The 24,842-nt window shown below is 31.2% G+C and overlaps 1 protein-coding gene across 1 annotated transcript in view; it reads right to left on the bottom strand.

Annotated features, from left to right (window-relative positions):
* The window catches only part of LOC143083935 (uncharacterized), a 28,519-nt gene extending 9,169 nt beyond the window's left edge, over positions 1-19,350 (bottom strand). The window contains exons 1-16 of the mRNA XM_076260340.1: positions 19,204-19,350; positions 17,439-17,669; positions 16,443-16,517; positions 15,288-15,392; positions 14,426-14,536; positions 14,024-14,178; positions 13,117-13,162; positions 12,033-12,263; positions 10,529-10,603; positions 9,998-10,102; positions 8,836-9,006; positions 8,378-8,461; positions 7,375-7,517; positions 4,744-4,789; positions 1,278-1,520; positions 422-496 (exon numbers count right to left, since the gene is read on the bottom strand). Coding sequence (XP_076116455.1) covers positions 422-496; positions 1,278-1,520; positions 4,744-4,789; positions 7,375-7,517; positions 8,378-8,461; positions 8,836-9,006; positions 9,998-10,102; positions 10,529-10,603; positions 12,033-12,263; positions 13,117-13,162; positions 14,024-14,178; positions 14,426-14,536; positions 15,288-15,392; positions 16,443-16,517; positions 17,439-17,669; positions 19,204-19,284 — 1,977 coding nt within the window. The 5' untranslated portion in view covers positions 19,285-19,350. The remainder of the gene's footprint in view (positions 1-421; positions 497-1,277; positions 1,521-4,743; positions 4,790-7,374; positions 7,518-8,377; positions 8,462-8,835; positions 9,007-9,997; positions 10,103-10,528; positions 10,604-12,032; positions 12,264-13,116; positions 13,163-14,023; positions 14,179-14,425; positions 14,537-15,287; positions 15,393-16,442; positions 16,518-17,438; positions 17,670-19,203) is intronic.
* Between the last annotated feature and the right edge of the window lie 5,492 nt (positions 19,351-24,842).

Below are 24,842 nucleotides of genomic sequence, written 5' to 3'. Positions count from 1 at the left end.
GAAAAATAACATATTAATCATGTCAGTATCGAAAATCCACCACAAAGATGATGATACCATCCAAGACTCACAATCGTCCAGAGTGATATTAATCGACTGCTTTTAAATGAAAATAACAATATATCAAAGTGTAAGTGCTTCTGAAGAAAGTGTACATATACTCAATCGAGTGTCAGTCTTGTAATAATTGTTCTGGGTTTACTTTCATCAGAAACACTCAAACTCGAAAATATCGAAAGACAAGGTTGTATAAGTATCTGAAAATGTTGATTTTATGAACTGTATATACGAAAACGCTTACTCCATCTACAGTCACATTTGCTTGAGGGCCATTGAACCGCAGTGTAACGTATTGAAATATCAACTAAAATTGTGCAAACCACATCAGCATTTAAATTAAAGTTCAAAATATGATCATTACCCATGATGTCCAAAGTCCACTGACGACTAATATGGCAATACTGCATAAGGTAAGAAGTATTATGGATACTACAAACTGAAAAGTAGATTATACAAAAAAATGATAAATATTTTTAGTAAAAGAAAATATATCAGAATTGATGCTAAAAATATATCCTAAAATGTTATAAAAGAAAAAGAAAAATCAACGTTATTGTATCATAGTAAAAATTTGATGCATATTGTTTGTCATTTTATATATATATAAGAAGATGTGGTATGAGTGCCAATGAGACAACTCTCAATCCAAGTCACAACTTGTAAAAGTAAACCATTATAGGTCAAAGTACGGTATGCAACATGGAGCCTTGGCTCAAATCGAAAGCAAGCTATAAAGGGTCCCAAAAATGACAAGTGTAAAACCATTCAAACGGGAAAACAAACGGTATAATATATATATATATAAAAGAGAAACAAGAAACACTTATGAACCACATCAACAAACGACAACCACTGAACATCAGATTCCTGACTTAGGACAGGTGCAAACAAATGCAGCGGGTTTAAATGCCTATCTAGACAACCATATCCTATTGTGTATTGCAGCTTTATCTGACATTGCTTTTGATGAAACGTTCAGATTTGAATATCTGTAGAATTTGTAACACAGTACAATATGTATATTGTTGTATAAATCTTGAATTAATGCAGTTATTTATAGTTGGATATACTCTTACACATGTTCAGTGTTTTAGATCAGCGTCAGCAGCCTTTTCCTATAACCTTTCATAATATGTATCAATAAAATGCATTCGTTGAACTGATACTTTTAGTTGTATGTATGTGTTTGTTTTTCTTATATCACACAATGATCTTACCGATATCAAAAGCTTAAAACGTCGTTTATTCTCTGTCAATATAATTACCAGTCCAAAAGTCGACATACACCCCAATGCGACTGAATACGTGGTGGTTATTATAATAAAGTAATACAAAATATCCTTTAAAGACATATTCCCAAAATAAACATCTTCAAAAAGATGATCATTTATGTCTTTGTTACCGAACACAGCATCGTATCGAAGGCATACTATCAGTATCAGCATCAATAAGCTACTAACCTGTAAAATAGACTACATATTGTTATATAAGCTTAACTATGAAAGAGAAAGAGAAAGAACTACAAGTGTATTAATCAACCGTATATCCCGCTAACATGTTTAATCCCGCCAAATTATTTATGTGTGTGCATGTCCCAAGTCAGGAGCCTGTAATTCAATGGTTCTCGTTTGTTTATGTGTTATATATTTGTTTTTCTTTAATTTTATTTTTATTTAAATAAGGCCGTTAGTTTTCTCGTTTGAATTGTTTTACATTGTCTTATCGGGGCCTTTTATAGCTGACTATGCGGTATGGGCTTTGCTAATTGATGAAGGCCGTCGGTGACTTATAGTTGTTAATGTCTGTGTCATTTTGGTCTCTTGTGGACAGTTGTCTCATTGGCAATCATACCACATCTTCTTTTTTATATGTATCGCCTAATCCTTTAAACAAAGAATCAAGTATGAATAACATGAATTATTTTGTGTTCATTAATAAGGCAGCAACACAACAACAACGATTCAAAATTTATCCAAATGTCCGTTACTTACATTTGCGAAATTATAATGGAAAATAACTCTCATATTTCTGACTCGGTACAGGCATTTCCTTATGTAGAAAACGGAAAATTCCTTATCAAACATTGTGAACGGCAAGAGTCAAAAGCTCAAAAACATCATACGAATGAAAAATAACTCTCATATTCCTGACTCGGAACAGGCATTTATTTACGTAGAGAATTGAGGATTAAGGTAGCACAAACAATACAAAGATTTTATAACTTTAAGTCCCAAGTTTTAAAATGTTGCAACTTTCTTAATAATGCTTGAAAATTTATAAAAGTGGTAGTTTTGTATACCTAACAGATTACTCCTTCAAAGTAAAGCAATGTTAGTATTATGCAACAATTATGTAACCAATTATAATGTTAACTGTGTCTAAAATATTTTCACCAAATTTCCACTTTTAAATGAAATTAGCTTCTGCAGAGGTATCCTTAGAGGGTTGAATTTTATTACATGTTGTTTCTATGGCAATTATTTACAAAAGGGTGTCTCAGATTTCAGATAGAATGTATAGAACAAATTTTATAACTTATCTAACATTATTTTCTTTTTTGTGATTAGGATGTTTACACTAATTAGTATATTAGAGATTGATGAGAGAATGGAATAACATAAGGACAATTTGAGACACCCTTCTGAAGCCCGTGATGTGTTGATTAAGATTTCGTTAAAAGGAGTAGGTTCAGTAAGACCCCTTTTTGGCCCCAAAATATAGCAGTTTTAGAAAATTGTGAAAATGTAATCGTTAAGATATTTATGCAAAAGTAGAATGCTTCTGCTACATAAATATGGGCTGTTTTTTACAATACAATGCACATATATCGGGTACTAGCATCATTAAGTCGTGCTAAATTACTGAAATCTTCACAATTTTAGCATTTTAGTTAAATTTCAGACGGTTTACGTCTTTAATGAAAGTGGCCGCATTCGAATTCATCCATAATATTGAAATAGTAGTTGTATTTAATGGTAATACATAATATCTATACAGGTTTAGGATGAACACGGATGCGGCCACTTTCATTTTTGACAAAACACATCTGAAAAGTGACGATTTTTGGCATATTTGATAGATTTTTCATATTTAAGCTTGAGTTGGAACGTTTTCAATGACTTAATCAGTTAAAATCTTTCACATAAACTAATTGAATCAATTGAAATAGACACTTAAGTGTTTAAAAAGTGTCTAAACTTTTTTGTTTGATGAATTTGGAAATTGAGGCCGAAATCGGCTCTTACCGGACCTACTCCTTTTCTGTATAGTTAAAGAGATGATAGAGCGTAATTCATTCAAGTAAACTGACCCAGATTTTGCCACTAATCGCATAACAATTGATTACATAATGATTGCATAATAAAAATATTGCAACCATTTAAAAGATTAATCTTTTATCTATCTATATATACGTTTTTTTATTATTTTCTATGCATTCATAAGAAAGTTGCAGCATTTTAAAGGTTAGTGATTGGAAGTAAAAAAATCTTTGTATTGTGCTACCTTAAACTGGGTTTATCGGTAGCTAAATTTCTCACTTGTATGACAGTCGAATAAAACACCACTATATTGTCTATAATGTGTTAGCAGAACAAACAGACAAACGCAAAATTGAAAGACAGCAATACAATAGGGAGCTGCGCCTTTAGCACATGATACGCCCGTCGCTTTTCCAACCAAAAAAGTTTCATTTCTTCGTAAGGTCATATCGGAATTGTTTTTTTTTTTAAATAACAAAGAGAGGATATTTCAATAGATACAAATCATTCATCAAAGTTTTATAAAAACTGCTAAATGCATTTTTTAGTTGATATCCAAAAACTGTAGCACCTCTTTCCCTCATTTTATGAATAGAATCCCAAAACTCGGAAACGTAAAATTTGAATTTATAAAAATCGAAAGGGAGCTTACTTCAAAATTGGTTAAAGCGTTTTTAAGTTATTGTCCGACTTGTTGACGACGGACGGACGGTCAGACAGATAACGATATGCTATAATACGTCTCATAAACGGGCATCAGACATCAGCTACAGCGTTTTGTAATATTGTAAAATATGATCATGTAGAAATTAAATTGTAACACTGTAAAATCTCATGAAGAAAATAGTGTTTCAATTTTATTGACTTTGCATTTCAATTGAAAATCTTGTTAGAGAAATGTGTTTCTAAAATTGGCAATATTAAACCTGATTAGTACAACGTGCGTTCTTGTTTATTTTTTGTATTTCTATATTTAAAGGAGCCGCGTTGTTCGAGTTCTCTGAGCAGTTCATCTACTACCCAGTCAACACCAAGGTTGTAATTTAGAAACTACACACGTAACATGTACTCCGGGTACCTATGCGTATACAAATTTACCGTTACGATATAGCCAATTATCATGAAAGTGGCGATATACATCATCAACATTCATTTATCAATCATCAATTATAATGAAAGCGGCAATAAACATCAACGTCCATTCATCAATTATCAATAATTATGAAAGCGGCGATAAACATCAACGTTCATTCATCAACAATCAATTATTCATATTAAGTGTACTGTAATGACGGGTACCATGTGTTTTATGTGTTTGCACGATTTCTTGTTTATCTTTGCGCGCTTTTTATCAATGGTGCTAATGGAAATTTACTAATGTAGTAATTTGTAATCATTTTTGTATATTTTGTTGTATACTTACAAAACAGATCACACCAGAAATAAATACCACACGGCTACTCTTTGATCTGAAAAGTAAATTAAAGCACGGAGGTTGCTATGCAAAAACTAGACTTTGTGTTGTGTTTTGTTTTTCTTTTATCACAAATATTAACTATATAAATAGATGTTAAATCAGTTAAATTCATTTGATGATTTCCTTGATGGTTTAAGCATATTCATTAGCATGAAATTAGTGCTCTAACTTTTAATATGCAAATATATTTCAATTACTACTGACGATAAAATTTTAAAAATATAACGCATGCATATATAGAACTATATCAATTACATTGCTTTTAAACTATTTTTATATTTCATGGATTCTACGATTTTTAAATATATATTTTTTTTATTTTTAAAGGAGGAGGTATGCTTACTCTACCACCAGGCCTTTTATCTAGTCTATTGAATATCGGTATTCATATTTGTCTAGCATATTGGCATCGAAGCTTCTTAATTTCATTGAAAAACTCCCATATTCCTTTTGAAATCTATCATTTATACTTAGATATGAGCAACAGCTTTACACACTAAGATAAGATGCTATCATTTTTTTTTTGTACCAAGATATGAATTTGTAAAAGTGTCAAGATAATATTTTCCTGATTATTTATCAATACAATTAACAGATATGCAAGGTTTGAGTTAGTTAACTTTTTCTTCATTTTCAGTGGCAAAATAAAGGCTCTTAATTTATTCGTTTCTATGATCTCAGTATTTTGGTAAGTGGTGTTATATTTATTACAATATACATCATTTTGTTTTAACTGATTTAATATCAAAGTTTAACACTTGTTTTCTTTTATCTCAATTGTAAACAGTATACATTAATTTATTGCCATACACGAAACTTTTTTTTTCCAGAACGTCTTTTATGGGCATGTATGTGAAAACTTGGTAATGATTAGTTCAAATTCAATATTGAACTAGCCTTCAGTTCATTGAATACTCTTAATCAGATTGGTACTTTTTGCATTTTGTGATGTTTTAATATGTGTCTAGGATTTACCCCAAAAAGAAATTTTGCTACAAAATGTATTTTACAAAGTCTCTTTTGAGTAAAAATTTTCAAAGTTTTCAAAATTATTCTGAATTAAAGAAATTTAAGGAACAACACTATGGATATTTAAACTACATTGTTTTTATTATGTCCTTATGTCGTCGCATGTGTAAGATTCTTTAAAAGGATATTGATATCTTTTAGAAACAAACAGTGAAAAAGTAAAAATACTAAGTTCCGAAGAAAATTCAAAACGGGAAATCCTTTATCGAATGACAAAATCAAAAACTCAAACACATCAAACGAATGGAAAAAAAAAACTTGTTTTATTCCTGACTTGGTACAGACATTTCATTTGTAGAACCTGGTGGACTAAACCTGGTTTTAAAGCTAGCTAAGCATATCACTTGTATGACCGCCGCTGATAGTTCCATTTTATTGACAACAATTTGGGAGCAACACAAAAAGATATGATAGGTGAAATTGTCAAAAAAAAGGGTACAACGGTCAACATTGTGATCTAATATTATTCACTATAAAACAAATATCCATTTCAACAAAGAAAAACAAATTGGCTTATAGACATTCTTTAGACAAAGTACATAGGTAAAAATAAAAGACAAGAATACAATAAATGACATTAACAAAATAACACAATGGCGGGATGTATAAATACTGAGCCACGCCCACTTACAGACTATGACTTTTAAATTGCGAACAGCAATAAAAGCGCTGTCTTTGTTTTTAAGTTTTGCTGTGCATTTAATGGGTATGTGTCATGGATGAATCCCAATATTCTTTGTTTCTTTCTTTTTTTTCTTATTCATGTTATTTCAATTATGAGGAGTTTTGAAGGATTCTAAAATTTTATTTTATTACATGCTTAATAGTATGTGAATAACAATTAAATCTCATCGTGCTGTATCAGCCATCCTTAATGATATCGATACCAGTTACTGTTGAAAGGCTTGATCAGACTCTTTATCTTGAATAGTTTATGTCATCGACATCAGTTATTGTTGCCAAGCTTTGACAAATAAAATGTTTATGATATGTTTTGTTAAAAAAATTAAACAACAAAAAATAACGAACTCCAAGGAAAATTAAAAACAGAAATTCCCTTATCAAAAACAGACCAGACGAATGGAAAACAACTGTCATATTCCTGACTGGGTCCTTATGTAGCAAATGGTGGATTAAACCTGGTTTTATACCTAGCCTGTATAAATGTTTCGGATTGATTCTGGTTTGGTATAAACAAAAGATCATATGATATACTCTGTTGTTTTGTTTTTTAATCAAGGTGTAACACGTGTGAACATTCTTTTCGAAGTTTATACCGCCTTTTATTTCCAAGGTCAAGTTAGCTGTCATTCTATTTTAACGACATACAATATAGGTAGTCTCCGGGTGAGGCAGTGGGTTAGGAATTTCATTACATAAAACAAGTTTAACAAAACATATTTGTTTTGCTTTATTAGGCAAAGGTCAACTCAATTATATGGACCATGTGTTGTTCGTCTTTGGCTGTACGCATGATTCTCATGAACGGTTAGGTGTTGGAAGCTGGTATGGTATTATATAGTGTCCTTTTGATACATTGTTTATTACCTTCTCCAGTTATTCTTAATAGCTGATCCTGAGCTGCAGAAAATTACTTTGAATATGTTATTATCAGTTACCCTGTTCTCTAATGTTGTCTCTGAAGGTAGAAACTTTTGGAATTCCTTGTTTACAAAAGCAAACCCCAAACACTGAAAATGTATAGAGTAAAAGGATTGTACAGACTAATAAAAATATCTACTCAAACTCGCTAGCAGCCTTGTTAATAATGTGCAATAGCTTTTCAGACAATGCAGTATGAAACAACACCAAACGCTAGTAGCTCAGTATCAGCAGTATGAAACATAAGTAAACAAACATAATGTATCTCCCTCATGCAAAGCTCTGATTCCTTTCACAGATTTGGCTATACTTTTTGGAACGTTTGGATCTTAGCTCTACATCTTTTATATAAGCTTTGGATTTTACATATTTTGGCTTCGAGCATCACTGAAGAGACATTATTTGTCGAAATGCGCATCTGGTGCAGAAAAAATGGGACCGTTAATGTTATTGCAATTATGGTATACTAGGGATGTTAAAAGCTGTTCCTACTACAACCTTTCTATGGTATGGCTGTCTGATCTGAATTTTGGCGATTTTGTTCTTTTCCCGATTGAGTTTTTGTTTACTGACAGGATTCGTATGACCTTTGACTCATGCAAACAGGGGATAATTATGCTCTAGAAGTACACGTTGGTGTTCCTTTTGGAGTCCACGCAACTGCCTCGCGCTTTGTTTGTAACGGTGATTGTCTCTCTTTAATCGATTGTGTGATATTTAAAAATCGATAACCAACAGTCGCCTTACTTTTGTAATTGATATAGGAATTATTATGAAAAGATATAAAGTATACCAATGAAAATAAAAAGGCACTAACCGTCGATGTTATAACAATTTTGTTATATTTAAGATAATACTATTTGCCGTTATTCTACATTAATAATTTAAAAATTCAATTTCTGAATGAATAATGCATGTTTTACGCTGAAAAAAATGTTGTTTCTCATACCTCAAGTACTATCTGTGTCATGACCGTTGTCAGAAACATTACCATAAATACTTTTATACGATATTCAATGACAAAACTGCAAGTCTGCAAGAAGAAAATCAAAAATAACAAAATATTTCTTATATTTCAAATTTGTGAACACGCTACCTCGCGTCCATGTTTTTTGTATTACCTTGATAAACAACATAATCTTAATACATAACGATTTTTGTTACAAATTGACAAGACTACTTACGAACTTTTCTCCCCCAGATTCCATTTCAATCATGTTTAGCTGGTAAAATCATTTTGGCATGTTTTTTGTCTTTAATCAATCTTCTCTCTTTTTATGTTTCATAATACAGTCTTTACAAAAGCGATATGAAATCAAATGCAGATTTGAGCTAAAAATTAATGATTAAATCCAAGAAAAAAAACTTAGCTGAAACCTCTAATGTATTAATGGAGCGAATACATACAGTTGTCTTAAAACCAGTACATCCACCAATGTACGCAAAATTGTTGAAATTTATACTCGAATACAGTCCTCCAGGATAAAGAATTTGTTCGTTCGCATTTTTGCAACAGAAAGGTTTTCCATAACTGTTTCCGTATGTGTCTGCAAAGCTTTTGACACCACAACACTCCAACTGGAAATAATTACAAAAAAACATTCTAAACCAAACAAAGAGCCAGTGAAAACTGACATTATCAATATGCTTAAATGTATGCTCGACATATTCGATTAGTGTTTTGTTTTGATAAAAAAAAAATTTATGACGGAAGCCAACTTTACAAATCTTCTCGTTCTGATAGTATAGACTTCTACAAAAATGAAAAGTAGCAATACACATCTTTTAACTTAACGTTTAGCTATTATCTAAGATTTCATTTATTTGTTTGTTTGTAAGAATTTTTCGTAGATCAGCAAAAATTTGTATTTAGGTATACTTGATTTCGTAGTTCTGCATAAGTTAAAAAATACGGCTATACAGAATAATTACTGCGTGGAACACGTATGAACTTTTTAAGACCCTCTTAACTACAATGTAGACGTATAACCGGGTTTGTACTTGCACGACAATACGATGGGTGCCCCGTGTGGATCAGGATCTGCGTACTCTTCTGGAGCACCTGGGATCATCCCTGATTTTTGGTTAATGTTCGTGTTGCTCAGTTTTTAGTTTTTTTTATGGTGTGTTTTGTTAGCTGTTGTGTATCTTTTGGTCTTTTTTTCGTTTTTGGCTTTGCATTTCGACTTTATACCTTATATGATATTATCAAACTACTGTAAAAGTTTCTCTTTTTTTTTGTGTTTCTTTGGATTCATTCTTTGTTTTCTATCGCCGACTAATGAATAATTTTCGTTTGGTATCCATTGATTACCCACACCGCCATTTGCAACTAAATTAATATGCATTTAGTGTAAGAATTAATATCAACCGACAGCTTCAAGTCTTGATAAAGCAATTCATTCCGAAGAAAGTGATGCGTACATACATACATAGAAATTCTCCAATATTGGTTAACAAATCATAATAAAATGTTTCTACTTTTCCCAATAAATATATGAAAGAAAGGGTTTCATATAATTATGACGTATTGACTTGTTATTTTGTAGTATGGGTACTAAACACATACCGTAAGCAACATCGTATTCCATGCTTCTGTTATTTCGTTTACGCTGAGTGAGTAATAGTATCCAGCTTGCTGGATAGACAACTCATACTCCAAGCTACTCATTATCTAAGATTTAAAGAAAAATACCTTTCAACACTACGACAAACTTAATATCCATCAAAATACCGAGGAAGCAAATCCTATTGTAAAAATTGTTGATTGGGAATAACTATATACGTTACTTACCAATGGTGTCCGAAAACAAGCATAAAATAAATTGGTGTAATCGCTATATTTTAGTACTGAAATACCGTTAATAGTCGTCTGCTTTTTTGTCTTATTTCCCTTTGTTACATTTTTAAGAGAGTCATCATCTGTTTGGTTATTCATTTATGTCTTCTTTTGATTGAAAATGTCAGATACTAAAAAGTAATTTAAAATTTATTTTCGACAACTTTTTTTTCGCATTTCAAAGCCATCATTCTCTAACCTGAATAATATTGATAATTATAATTGAACGCTTAAACTAAAATGATTTGGAAATATTTTCACCTTTAAAAAGATAACCAGTCCTAAAACGAATGTCAAAACTCTGGCAACTTGCAATACTGCTGACATGACAACATTCTGAAAAAAATAGATTAAAAAGTAAAATCACAAAAATACTGAACTTAGAGGAAAATCAATTGGGAAAGTCTATAATCACATGGCAAAATCAAATAACAAAACGCATCAAAAACAAATGGACACAAACTGTCATATTCCTGATTTGGTACAGGCATTTTCAAATGTAGAAAATGGTGGATTAAACCTGGTTCTATAGCGCTAACCCTCTCATTTTAAGGACCAACATAGTATCTGGTAAATATAATAAAAAAAAATGATGTGACATGATTTCAAAGGTGACAACTATCCAACACCAAGACGAAAATAATGTTAGCCACTGTAGGTCACCACAGAATCTTCAATAATAAGCACAACGTATACAGCAGCGCAAGCTAGAAAGGGTCCCGACATTACAAGATTTAAAACAATCCGAACAAGAAAATCAACGACTGCATTCATGCAATAAAATATAAACGACAAACAAATATCATATACAGCAACAAACAACTGTAAAATATTTGGGACAGGCACATGCATAATATGGCGGGAGTTAAACATATTAGTGAATTCTTCCCTAACCTAGGAGAGTGGTGTAACACGCAAAAAAATTTCAAACTATAAAAATCAGTTCAAAAGGACTTGACTCATCAGATTGATACACAGAAAAAATTCAACTTACAAAAAGACTATAGACACAAAGATCAATCCATGTTAGATAATTTAATATGATTACCAATGTTCATTCCCAAAGATAAAAACAAATTGAATACAACAAACCCGTTTTAGATATTAAATGTTTTGAATGTTTACCGACATTCTCTTATTGAATTGGCTACCATTTTGCTATGATGTGAACGCCACTAATGAGTCGTATGTGGATAAATAAAGGCAACAGTAGTATACCGGTGTTCAAAAGTCATAAATGGATTGAGAGAAAACAAATCCGGTTTACAACTTAAACCGAGGGAAACAAATCAACTATAAGAGGAAAACTGAAGTGCAACAAAATCAAACGCCAACATACACAGAAACGAACTATTTAATAACAACTACCATATTCCTGACTTGGTACAGAACATTTTAAGAAACAAATGGTGGGTTGAACCTTGTTTTATTGCTAGCCAAACCTCCCGCTTTTATGGCAATGTTAAAAAATATCGCCAAAATGACAACACTACGTGACGGAAATGCAGCACAAACACACGCAAGAACATTAATTACAGAGAAACGCACAAACACATTATGTAATAGTCGACACAACATATATAACGTACGTCTGTCGAATTACATTATAAGCCTAGTACTTTTGATGAATTTAGATTCATGAAAACAATTCAATTTCAAACCTCTTTGTCCACATGTTAATGATATGTTTTAATTTTTTGTAGACATATATAGAAAAAGAAAGCAACACAGAGTTATTTATAAGCTATACAGACAATTAACTTACAGTAATTAACAATGTCCTCGACTTTTTCCATGATGAAACCAATCCAGTGACCCCAATCAAGATTGAACACGTTCCTATGACAATGCAGGCAGTCGTCAGACCAATTATTATATCATAGAAATAATAATTGTAGAATTGCAATTTGTAGAAGATATTTTTTAGTTTGCTGTTAGTTATAAAATCATTCTGAACAATGTATACTCCCAAAATTAACATTACAGCTCCAGATAACTGTGAAAAGAACACATTGTCATAATACAATTAATGTTTATTACTGATCATAATTTCAAAACGTTTGAAACGAAATCAACAAAAAGATATCCAGTTAAATCTTTCTATTTGCAATTGCTGTACACAATTACAAATATGTATTTCACAAAATTAGAACGGTAAGCGCAAATACAAATACAAGGTAGATATGGTTGAGATTAAACTTTATCAAATAATTAAAACAAAACATTATCTGAATTTGACAACATATATTTTAACCATTTTCATTAGTGCATGTGTATGATTTACTTTTTCAACGGTCAATATATATTCTTATAGATATTTGGTTATCTTTTCGTGTCATTTGGTTAATTTCTTAAAGGAATTTACTCCACTGCTTCTTTGTTCTTATTTATTTTCATACATTTTGTTTTTAATTTTTGTATTTTTAATGACAAAAACGATAAAAAAAACTCTGAATATTTTAAGGGTGCAAAATGTATATGTGCATGTCTAAGGAACTTGTCAGAAATATGAATGAGTTATGTATATTATTGTCAGTATACCTTTTAATATAAAGCGCTATTTATTGCAGCAATTAATTATTGTGTCGAGAGGATACGTTGATATATGGTGTATATACTTGTTAATCTGTTGACTGTTAAATGTGTTTTCTGTTCATCTGGTATAGCTTTGCTGTTTCATTTATTATGTTTATTACGCGTTTTTTTGTTAATTCAAATCGGGACATAAATAATGGTTCATAAGAGGTTAATTAATATAGGCCTATGTTTTCCAGGGCTCAGTTTGATTTCAAAATTGTGATTACAGCTAACATTTATCAGTTATACCGAAATAAGATATATCTACCTACCAAAAGACAGATCTTGATAACAACGGCAACTGACGTAGCAACTGACCTAAATTGAATGTAAAATACTGTTATTTGATAATGATCAAGATGTTTAGTTGTTTATTTTAAAAGGTATCAATCCAAACAGCAGGGACAACAATACATCTAATTCTTAATACCTTTGACATTAGAAGAAAACATTTATTTGGTTTTGTATTTACAAAAATAAAATGGGGAAAAATCGATATATTTTGGTACCGTACAGAAACATTATCTGATAAGACATATAACCAGGTTTAATCCACCATTTTTCATGTTTTTTACAACAGGAAATGCCTGTACCAAATCAGGAATATGACAGTTGTTTTCCATTCGTTTAATGTGTTTGAGCTTCTGATTTTGCCATTTGATTAGGGACTTTCCGTTTTGAATTTTCCTTGTAGTTCGGTATTTTTTTAATTTTCTGATCACAGAAACCAGTATTAAAACTGTATACGCCAGTCGCGATTTTCGTCTAAAAAAATCATTTGTTATGAAATGTGAAAGAGCCAATTAAAATACGACGTTCAAGAGCACTGAAAACCAAAATTTTCGGAAGGTTTTGCTAAATACATTTATACTAATCTACTTCTGTGGTAGACACTCCCTATTATTTTGAAATTCTTTAAAATCAAAACTATCTTTACTTTAGAATGATGGATCTAAAATTAAATGCGCATATAATCTAAAAAGTGCTGCATTGTCATCAGAAACATTTTCATTTTTTTTAGCAATTATAGATTTAATCTCTTAAAAATTTCCGAAATATTAGCATAATAGAGTGCTTTCATTTTATTAGCTTTCTGTCCAAATTGTTTGGCATAATAATATGAATAAATGTTCAATAATCTGTCTGCAAAGTCTGATGGTTAGATAATCGTGTTCTTACTTTTGAAAACTTCTCCTTGCAAAGATACACAAAGACCGACATATACCATGTTGAGTTGTCAGTAGCAAATAATAAGGTTTTTGTGAAATCTTTTCTTTTGAGGCCTTTACTTCAAATTTCCTGTATGTGTATTCTGATGCGACAACTACTATAATCTAAAATATATTTTAATATTGGTAAGTTAGGTTAATAATTTAAAAAGAAAAAACTGTGCTGAGCTTACATTGCGAAGTCGCATTTCATTTCTAGAATGCATGTTGTGTTATAATTACCTAGACAATATGCATTTAATTCGTGGTCTTTATCGTAAATTATCATTCAAATTTGTAACACCTAGAGATGGAAAACCTTTATAAAATATATCTCACTATTATCGAGACTCATAAATAAATTGTTGTATACCTGACACATAAGACAGCTTGAAATGATTCCTAAGTAGGCCTCTAGAAATGTTGATAACTGTTCGTTATATTGCTCGTAACAGCTTGTTCCATGATTTATTGTACATCCCAGCTACAGGTAAAACAGGTAAAAATAATGGTACAAACTTCAGGTAAAATATCAAAATGATTTATACTACTTTCAATATATTGGGATTACGACAGCCTGTGCGGATGTAAACTCAAAGTTGAGGTCAGGAAATATAAATTCGTAACGCGTAACACAGTTACGTTACATTTCTTATATACATTTTGTAATCACTAACGAAGAGAGGGACATTAAATACCTGCAAGGAAAGACTGATAAGACCATTTACAACAACAAAATCATGTAGTCAAGTTTCAATAATATATTTTGGCAACTTCGAAAGCATACGAGTCAGGAAACTGTGTTTGCTTATATATTGATGTTTAAATGCAAGTACACATCTGAAAGTACGAATTCAAAACGGCGCAAATCAAGTCATCAAATCTCAAAAGATACAACGCGAAAATGTTCATTTATGAGGACCATAACATACGTGTTTCCCCAGTATTATATTAGTTATGAACATAATGAACGGGCTTTTTCAAAAATAATTTTCTAGTCCAAAAAAATGTATGACTGATGTCATCTACATGAACATTTCACCATCATATGCAATGAAAAAAAAAACAAATGGAAAACATGAGCATGCAATAAAAAATATTAAATATTTCTTTTTCTTTTTCTTTTTGGTATTTTGTTATCGTATTGTAACATTAATTCTTTCAATCGAACTACAAAAAGAAGCATTGATAAAGAAGGTTAACATGTATACAAGAAATGTATGAAAAAAACATACCTTCCACATAAAACTCGGAAAGTAATCATATTGGTAATTACTCTGAAGAAGAATATGGGTGTATGTTTCACCATAAGAATAAAGTACTTCACTTAATGTTGACTTCTGTAACAAAAAAATCACTTAAGCGTTTAAAACAAAGATTAAGTCTTCAGAATTTGATATTGATTCATACTGTTGAGGTTATATTTGATAAAAAGAATGTTTAAATCATTAAAACAGATACCTTTAAAGACGTCTGTTTAAGAGATATTTGCAATGTTTTCAATATAAAAAGGGAAAGTAAAAAATAAACAAAACAATGTTTAAAACAACAATTGGATTTTTGATATTGGATCATTCCTCCCTCCTTTAAATCAGTGGTTCTGAAAATGCAAATTCTGTTTTCGATTAGAAAGAGAAAAAGAATACTGCGGAAATTATATTTTCGATTATTTTCTATTTTATTCTCAACTTTGCATATATGATTTTAAGATAAACGGTCGGTGTCGTTTTTAAATGTAAAACATACATGTTGACTTATTCTTGCTCATTTAAGAACACCGATGCTATATATTCTAATGTACTTTAAAATTCGTATTCAAGCAATATCGACTGATGTGTTTGAAGAAAAGAAGCAACATGGATCGGTCTAAACTTATAGTTGTATATGTACATCATTCCTAATGAAAAATATACCATAGTATGCCAGTTGTAACCCATATGATGTAAAACTTATATTTCTAATCAATGAATGTGTTTGTAGATAGATGTTTTTTGTATTCTGTTAAATTGTCCCTTTTAAAATTGTTATACGATGATGACTGATATACCAATATTTTGACTCTTTATTTATTGTGTCTGTTTAGTTAACGCATCAATGTATATATAACGGAATTTGATGAGACTGTCATCAAAGTGAGAGGGTTAGCGCTATAAAACCAGGTGTAATCCACCATTTTCTACATTTGAAAATGCCTGTACCAAGTCAGGAATATGACAGTTCTTGTCCATTCGTTTTTGATGCGTTTTGTTATTTGAAATTGCCATCTGATTATGGACTTTCTAAATTGATTTTTATCTAAGTTCAGTATATTTGTGATTTTACTTTTTTTTGCATTGGCTTGTTTCTTGTGATATGGTTTAATACCCATGAAGATTGATTTAAATCGTTACCTTATAGTATACAATTGAAATTAGCGTGATGTATCCAGCATATATGACTATCATGAGAGAACTCAATACAATATTCTGAAATAGAAAGTATTATATAACATGTATAATGCAACTATATATCTATCTTTCAGTAGAAAATGTGTAAACGGGTGGGGAGAAAAAAATATATATCACTATGCGAAATCGATTTCAGTTTAAATATCACAATTTTGAATATATTTATTATATTTTTAGTGTCATTTCGGTATCTTTTGCCAGTCTTTTGAAAAACAGAAAAAAGTCAGCCAATTTATCATGGCAATATAATGATGTTCAAATTGTATTATGTGATTATAATTACTAGGACATGATTTAACAGAAGTCATACGACAGGCTTACATACATGTACCACACAGGATTGTTAGACAAGTCATCTTTTTTAAGATGGAAAATAACACAACTTGAGGGTATGCAGTTCTACCTCGTAGGACGTCAAGTCCCTCTAACAATATCAGGTTTCTAATTTAATTGAACCACCAAATAGAAGTCAAAATCTAATTTGATATACATTTTAAAACTTACTTCATAATGAACATTCGTGAAAAATTTCAAACTATTGTGAAAACATTAAAGAGAACAATGTTATTTTTCATTCGAATATACTAGGTTGTATTCATATTAACTTATCACAGTCAATACGGTCCGGTGTTTAAAATGTCTTATAGGCAATTATAAAGAAATATATCGTAAGAAAAGACTATGTAAATCGTGCAAAAAAATTACCTTCGTCAGTGAATAGTAAAAAGGTGTTGAAGTACACAAATACAATATGCTTTATAAAACTAAATTACAAAATTAAATATTTGGTTTATTTAATATGATCAATGATTATAAATCTGTATGCCAACTCAGGTATGTCTTTAACAAAAATCAATATTAACAGAAGAATTTAAATGATATCGGCAACTTACAATACTATAATTGAAATTAAACAAAATATATAAGTAAACATCTTACCACAACAAGGAAGTGGGGCTTCTTGTAAAAAGCTCCACAAAAACCAAACACGCCAGATATTGTATCCAGAACAAACGCACCTATCAAGGAAAATACTATCCATTTCGTAATTGTCCCAATGGGCATTCCATAAATATCATAAATATTCACGATTTTTATGACATTTTCATCTAGAACACTTTTTGCTATCTTAATGTAAATTGAAATAGCTACAAAACCAAGGCCAAACGTCTGTAAACAAAGAAATTGTTATGTTTGAGGTTAAAAATACATTTAGAAAAAAATGAGAACTACACATGACCAATGTAATTTTTTGCCGTTGCCGATTTATTAAACATTTATTCGTTCAGTGTATGTTCACTTGTTTTTCTAATATGTCTTTTGATTGAGTTAAGCATTTCAATTGATATTTTATAGCGTGTCTTTCTATGTTGTGGTGTTACACTATTGTTTCATTTGAGAGTGAAGGTTGACGCCTTTTAAAACATTTAAACCTGCTGCATTGGTTTGTACCTGTCCTAAGTCAGGACCCTGATGTTTAGTGGTTGTCGTTTGTCGGTGTGTTTCTCGTTTTTCGTTTTTTTGTTTTTTTTTTTTTTTTTTTTAGATTAGACCGTTGGTTTTCCCGTTTGAATAGTTTTACACTGGTATTTTCGGGGGCTGGTCTGTGTGTCCCAAGGGTCCATGTAAATGGCCGTACTTTGAACAATAATGGTTAACTTTTACACATTATGACTAAGATGGAGAGTTGTCTAATTGGCACTCATACCACATCTTCTTATATCGACGAGCTTCACAAACAGAAATTATCGTATACCTCGTATCTTTCAAAGTGGTCAACCAAATCATAATTGCGTGCCTAAACTATTTGATAGGACTTCAACTTTACACCTTGAAGCCATTAATGCAATTACTTCAGACAAACAGTAACCTCTTTCTAAAGAAATCATAATTGCTAGTCCTTCAATATCGTATAATAAATTGATATATAGTCTATATGCGTGCGCTGCTGGAACGGAAAGATCTCAGCGAAAAAAAAATAATCTCTGTTTTTGTTAAGTTTATTTTAGTACCGATCTTAAAATAGTTGAGGCAAATTTAACTTCATGTATGAATTCACATTATAATAATAATAAATATAATAACAGTTCGCAAGAAGAGGGCCACACTGTACGTCTATTGGAATGCCGATTATCTGTTCTCCTTGTACAAATGCAATGGAATATTTACTATATAAAACGCCAAAGGTTATATGAAGACGTATGGCAATTAATAAAGTACAGGATTTTGAATGAGGTATCTAAATTAAGGCCACATAAATTAAAGCATCAATACTCTTATCTTGTTGGAGAGTCTTTTTTCCTGTTGACGAGGTTTTTTTCTCTCTGTTTAAAGTAGTCTTATTTTAACTTTTAGTTTTTTGTGTACAATTTAGATTTTAGTATGGTGATCATTATCACTGAACCAGTATATATTTGTTTAGGGGCCAGCTGAAGGGCGCCTCCGGGTGCGAGAATTTCTCGTTACATTGAAGACCTGTTGGTGACCTTCTGTTGTTGTCTGCTCTATGGTCGGGTTGTTGTCTCTTTGACACATTCCCCGTTTCCATTCTCAATTTTATTATTGTTGTGTTATTAGCGTTAATCACTGTATTTATATTTATTTCTTAAGTTATGTTCGTGGTTTCTTATATATTTCTGATTAGTTATGTTTACCTTTAAAAAAAAAGTGCAATGTTCTTTATACATTTTTAACTTATACTTACTCTTGCAATTAAGGAAGCTGTCAAGATAATATTAGCCGATATAGTTATGCGTCCCCTTCTAATTCCTTGTGATTTAAGCATATTCAACTATCTTTTAAATTGTCCCTATGAACACTTGAAACTGAACTGAAAAATGATTAATACTAGCGTATTTGATTTGAATTTAGTAAACACGATTGCTGTTGATTTGAATAATGAATATTAAATGTCTTTATGTATGTTATTCGCTCAAACATGAATTATGTGCACTACATAGGTATTTTAAAGATGACATAATAGTTGATTATTGTTCACATACTATAAACGTACGCTCGGTATTTAATAATACGTATTACATATCGATGATTAAAAACAAAATCTTTTGGAGAAATCACAATGTCATTCCTTTGACAAACTATCAAACGGGAGAAGGTTTGGTACCAATTAGTCAGATTTTTTAAGAGATTTTATTTGATTATTAGTGCCAATTTGAAATACCTGTAAATAGTTATCAAAGGTACCAGGATTATAACTTAATACGCCAGACGCGCGTTTCGTCTACAGAAGACTCATCAATGACACTGACGCGCGTTTCGTCTACATAAGACTCATCAATGACTCTCAGATCAAATATATATTAATTTACGTTTTTTTATTGAGTAAGCCTGCCAATTGATATTTTATCCGGTGTTTTTCTATGTTGTGACAATATGCTATTGTTTCAGAAAACGGGAGAAGGTTTGGTACCATAAAAACGTTTAATCTCGCTGCAAATGTTTGCACCTGTCCTTAGTCAGGAATCTGATATACAGTAGTTGTCGTGTGTTTATGTAATTTATACGTGTTTCTCGTTTCTCGTTTTCTTATATAGATTAGACTGTTAGTTTTCCCGTTTGAATGGTTTTACACTAGTAATTTTGGGGCCCTTTATAGCTTGTTGTTCAGTGTGAGCCAACGCTCCGTGTTGAAGGCCGTACATTTTAAATTGTTATTTGGATGGAGAGTTGTCTCATCGATGAAGCCAAACTAGTACAAAGTTGAAGAGTATTGAAGACCCGAAATTCCAAAATGTTGTGCCAAATACGGCCAAGGTAATCTATTCATGTGATAAGAAAATCCTTAGTTTTTCGAAACATTCTAAATTTTGACAACAGGAAATTTATTCAAATGACCATATAATTGATATTCATGTCAACACCGAAGTGCTGACTACTGGGCTGGTGATACCCTGGGGGTCGTAAATTATATTCAAAACTACTTTTAGTCTATATATAATGCTAAACATTTCTGGCAAATTAGAAATTTTGAAAAGTCGAAAAGTCTGAAAAGATAAATTTTTGTGACAATCTTAATTTGTATGAATTTTAACTCGACATTCTTTCTTTGTCTGAATTATTTTTAAAAATGCTTAACATAGTATGAATTTGTCTAATAAGTTTCTTGATTTTTTTGACAAGTGTCTTGACAGTATATACATTGTCTAAAAATGTCTCGCCCCTTTCTGTATCATATGATAAGAGTCTTGGTAAGTCTCGACCAATTCTGTACTGTCTTAAATTTGTTTCGATAAGTCTGGACACGTTTTTGACAGTCTTGGAGCTGTCTGAATATATCTCGACACATTATTGACGGTTTTAAAGATGTCTTGACACTATCTCAACAGTATAAAATTCCCCTGAATTGTGGACAGACACATTCTGTACTGTTTAAACACTTTCTTTTGCTTTTATATACTCATATACTAATTATCGCTAAACTAAACTTAAAAGAATCAAAGATTTGTATAGTAAGATACCCTTTGGGTGCCCCTGGGTGGGAGTACTCCGTATGACCCCTATTATAATTTTATTTGGGTCTATGTTTTATTAAATGTTTAATTAAATTGTTTTCATTTGGAGTATATGTTTACTGACGAACAGCATTTCAGATTTTTGCCAGTCGAACAACTGCCAGTCAAATTTGCTTTACTAAAATGGGTGACCTGAGGCAGTTTTAAATTGTGAATGTGTGTCTTTTCTGAATCCCATAATTTCTCTTGTTTGTGTGTGTGGCTAAAGAGGGGGAGACCTTGATTTTTTTTTGTTTGGGACACAGAATTTGTTGCCATCTTGATTCAAATACTAATTAATTTTTTTTAGAACATCCAGACACTTTTTTATTAAAAATTAAGTGTTGTATTTCATAATTTTATATCAAAACTAAATAGTTGTTATATTTCCCTCCTGTTTTTTTTTTTTTTTTTGTCAAGAAATCATGGAACAAAAAAAGTGTTTAGATCTTAATTATGCATGTCTGTGTGAGATCCATTTCATAAGACCAATGATTTCTATAGAAATCATTGAAGGGGCCCTTTATAAATACAGTTTTCCGTTATGCCCGGAGAAGTTAATAATTTTCTTTAAATCTTTGGGAAATTATCCGATATGTATTTATGTTAAATTATTTGTGTTTATATCATAATATTAAGTCTAAATAGAACTGTAGATTAAACACACGAATGGCTAACACTTTAAAACAAAAGTTCTTGATAATAATAAAAAATAATAATAAAAAAATCCACCTGAACATAAATCAAATACCAAAGAAAAACATCAATATTCCGAACTTAAAACCTGTATTTAGACATTTTGTTTTTAATTCTGCAGATGTTGACGATTTGGAACACCATATTATTATGGTAATAACTTAATACATGCATCCAATATGACAGGTTTGCTGTTGTAACGGTGTTAAAATATCGAAAAATTCTATATCATTATTGTGTTTAAGTCTCATAGACTCATTATAATTAATCACGCATAAAAACTCAAACAAATCTAATCCTGCAACTTTGTTATATTGTTTAAATCTTTACGATAAATAAGTTACATTCACCGGGCGTAGTTTAAGTAAAATTCCAGAGTGATTAATTATTTAATCCAGCAAAACACAACTTGTAAATGCTGTTCTAACTAAGAACCATATATAATGCTGGGTCTTCCAAGTGCTTCACGAAACCTCTTTCTAAATCATTAACATCTATTTGATCAGCAATCGAAGACGGGCTCCAACGTAATTGTGAGATTGCCTATTCTAAAGGTGGCGTGAATCAGATGTGGATACTTAAAAACTGTCCCTTTGGTATCTTTCGTCCCTCTTTTAAGTACATTTACATAAGGATTTCATTTTTACATGCTATTCACAGTGCACAACCTTAACTACACCTAGTTGTATAGACCATAACGTTATCATTGTCCTTATTTTGGACACGTTTTTTTTAATAAGAAAATGCGCAGTATAGAAATTTCCATTATCATGCTTTCATCGAAAGATCAAAAGTTAAAAGATTGCCACACTTAATTTTGATTTTTGTAGAATAATGGTCTCTCAAAATGATAAATAAGTATGCAACGGGATATTCTCGTTGCGTTGAAGACCCAATGGTGGCCTTTAGTTGTTATCTGCTCTTTGTTCGGGTTGTTGTCCTTTTGACATTCCCCCATTTCCATTCTCAATTTTATGCACATACCATTCGAAAGATGTTTTTATTGTTTAATATATACATTTCAGTCTAACAGCACATGAACAACTTGTTAGTTCAAATTTGAACTTTTGAACTAGCATTCAGTTACTTCCAGTACTCCGGGTAGAGCGGTACTGTGATTTTTTTGTCATTTTGTTATTTGGAATTGCTTTACTGTGCTTAACATAATTTTTTTTTATAATTTATTCTATTGTTGAACTGTTTCAGTTAAGGAGAGGAATAAAAACTCAAAACCTTGTTTTAAGTGTGCCAGTCTATAATTCTATTGTTACGGGGTTATCTGATTAGTTTTTTGTTATTTTTGGTTCTGGTATTCCGGTAATACATATGTAGCTATACAGTGTTGGATTTGATCATTATAACGTGAACCTGTGTTTGCCCCTCTCATGTCTTTAATGATTTGTTGTTCTTTTGCTAATCACACTACATCTTCTTACCTTTATTTCAATCAATTTTTCGAAAAATATTATGAAAGATCACAGAAGTGCCATTGCTGGAACGTTACAACGATTGGCGCTATTGTTTGGAATTGATGTTCTACTTTTCTACTATTTATCCAAAGTAAGTTACACCCTTCATCCATTTGAAAGTTTATGAAATGATAAAAGAAAAAAGTATACGGGATCATTCTATTTGGTCTTTAAAATTCAATTATTGACAGTTAAGTTTATATCAAATAGAGTATTTTCAATTTAAAAAAAAAAATAGTACTATATATATGCGCGACGATAAATAAGCTTAATTTTGAGTCCTGTCGAGAAAAAAAAAGTTGGAAAAAATGTTACTGTTAATGATAAATTGATCACCTACACATCGCATTATTAGGCTTCCAAATGAATAGCGAATAACATTATACAAATACAGTCATATTAGATCACAAAATTGTAAAGGACAGATTCTTTACATTTTACCATAATTTAATTTTGGATGTAACACGTCTTCTGAATGGCTGACGTTATTTTGTTATCAGCCCATAGACATAATTTAGTCAATTGACTGTGAGGTCACAAACGTCTTTTTCATGGTTTTCTACGGTTTAAAATGGAATTTAGAATTAAATTATATGAAATGACTGTAATACGCTTTCTCTCTATTCGAAATAACATACAAATGTGGTACACACTGTGAAATAACCCGCTACTCGCGTTATTCAGTGTGCACCGCATTTTTTTATGTTATTTCTTCATGGACAGAAAAAATATTACAGTCATTCTTTAAAAAAAACTAAAATGTAGCAAGAAAAATAATCAAAAAGATTATAAAAACTATCAATTGACCCACATATAGTAGTTGACTCCATTGGCAGGTCGAAACAAAGAAGAAGATCTAGGAATAATGTTCACAGAAGTGATATACGCAAGACCAATACAACCAGTGAATCTCTACAAAAAGACAGGTGCCATATAAAGACTAGATATTCAAAAACCTGTTGGTGTACATAAACAAAAACAAAAATTACTTAATATTACCATACAAACGGGAGCAAGCAATACATCCACAACTTTTTGTATCAGAATAGAATTGTTCGTTTATGTGTGAAAGAGTTACGAAAGATACCAAATGGACAGTCAAACTCATAAATCGAAAATAAATTGACAACACCATGGTTAAAAATGCAAAAAAGACAAACAGACAAACAATAGTACACATGACACAACATAGAAAACTAAAGGATAAGCAACGTTTAACACGAACCCTACAAAAATCTAGGGGTGATCTCAGGTACTCCGGAAGGGTGAGCAGATCCTGCTCCACATCTTACACCCGTGGTGTTGCTCATATCATAACAAATCCGGCAAATAGTCTTAATCGGTAGGAAACATTATTGAAAGGGAAGGGGATTGTAGTTACGACGTAAGGAACATATCCGATATCATTTGTGAAACGGTTATACCATAACGGTCAACCAACTCGTGATGGCGTCTGTAAAATGTACGAAGGAATGATTTCAACTTCACCATTTGGAACTCTTGGTTTAATAGCGTCCTTGTGAGCAGCAACCCTCTATCAAGAAAATCATGGTAAGAAATGCAAGCACGGAAGTATCGTATCAATTGGGACCTATATATCCAGTCTGCAGGTGCTGCTTGAATGTTGATACTTAGAAATGGAAAGTTCACAATTTGAAAACTGAAAT

Source organism: Mytilus galloprovincialis, chromosome 7, assembly GCF_965363235.1.
Source record: "Mytilus galloprovincialis chromosome 7, xbMytGall1.hap1.1, whole genome shotgun sequence".
Lineage (NCBI taxonomy): Eukaryota > Metazoa > Mollusca > Bivalvia > Mytilida > Mytilidae > Mytilus > Mytilus galloprovincialis.
This window is presented reverse-complemented; position numbering and strand designations above follow the sequence as displayed.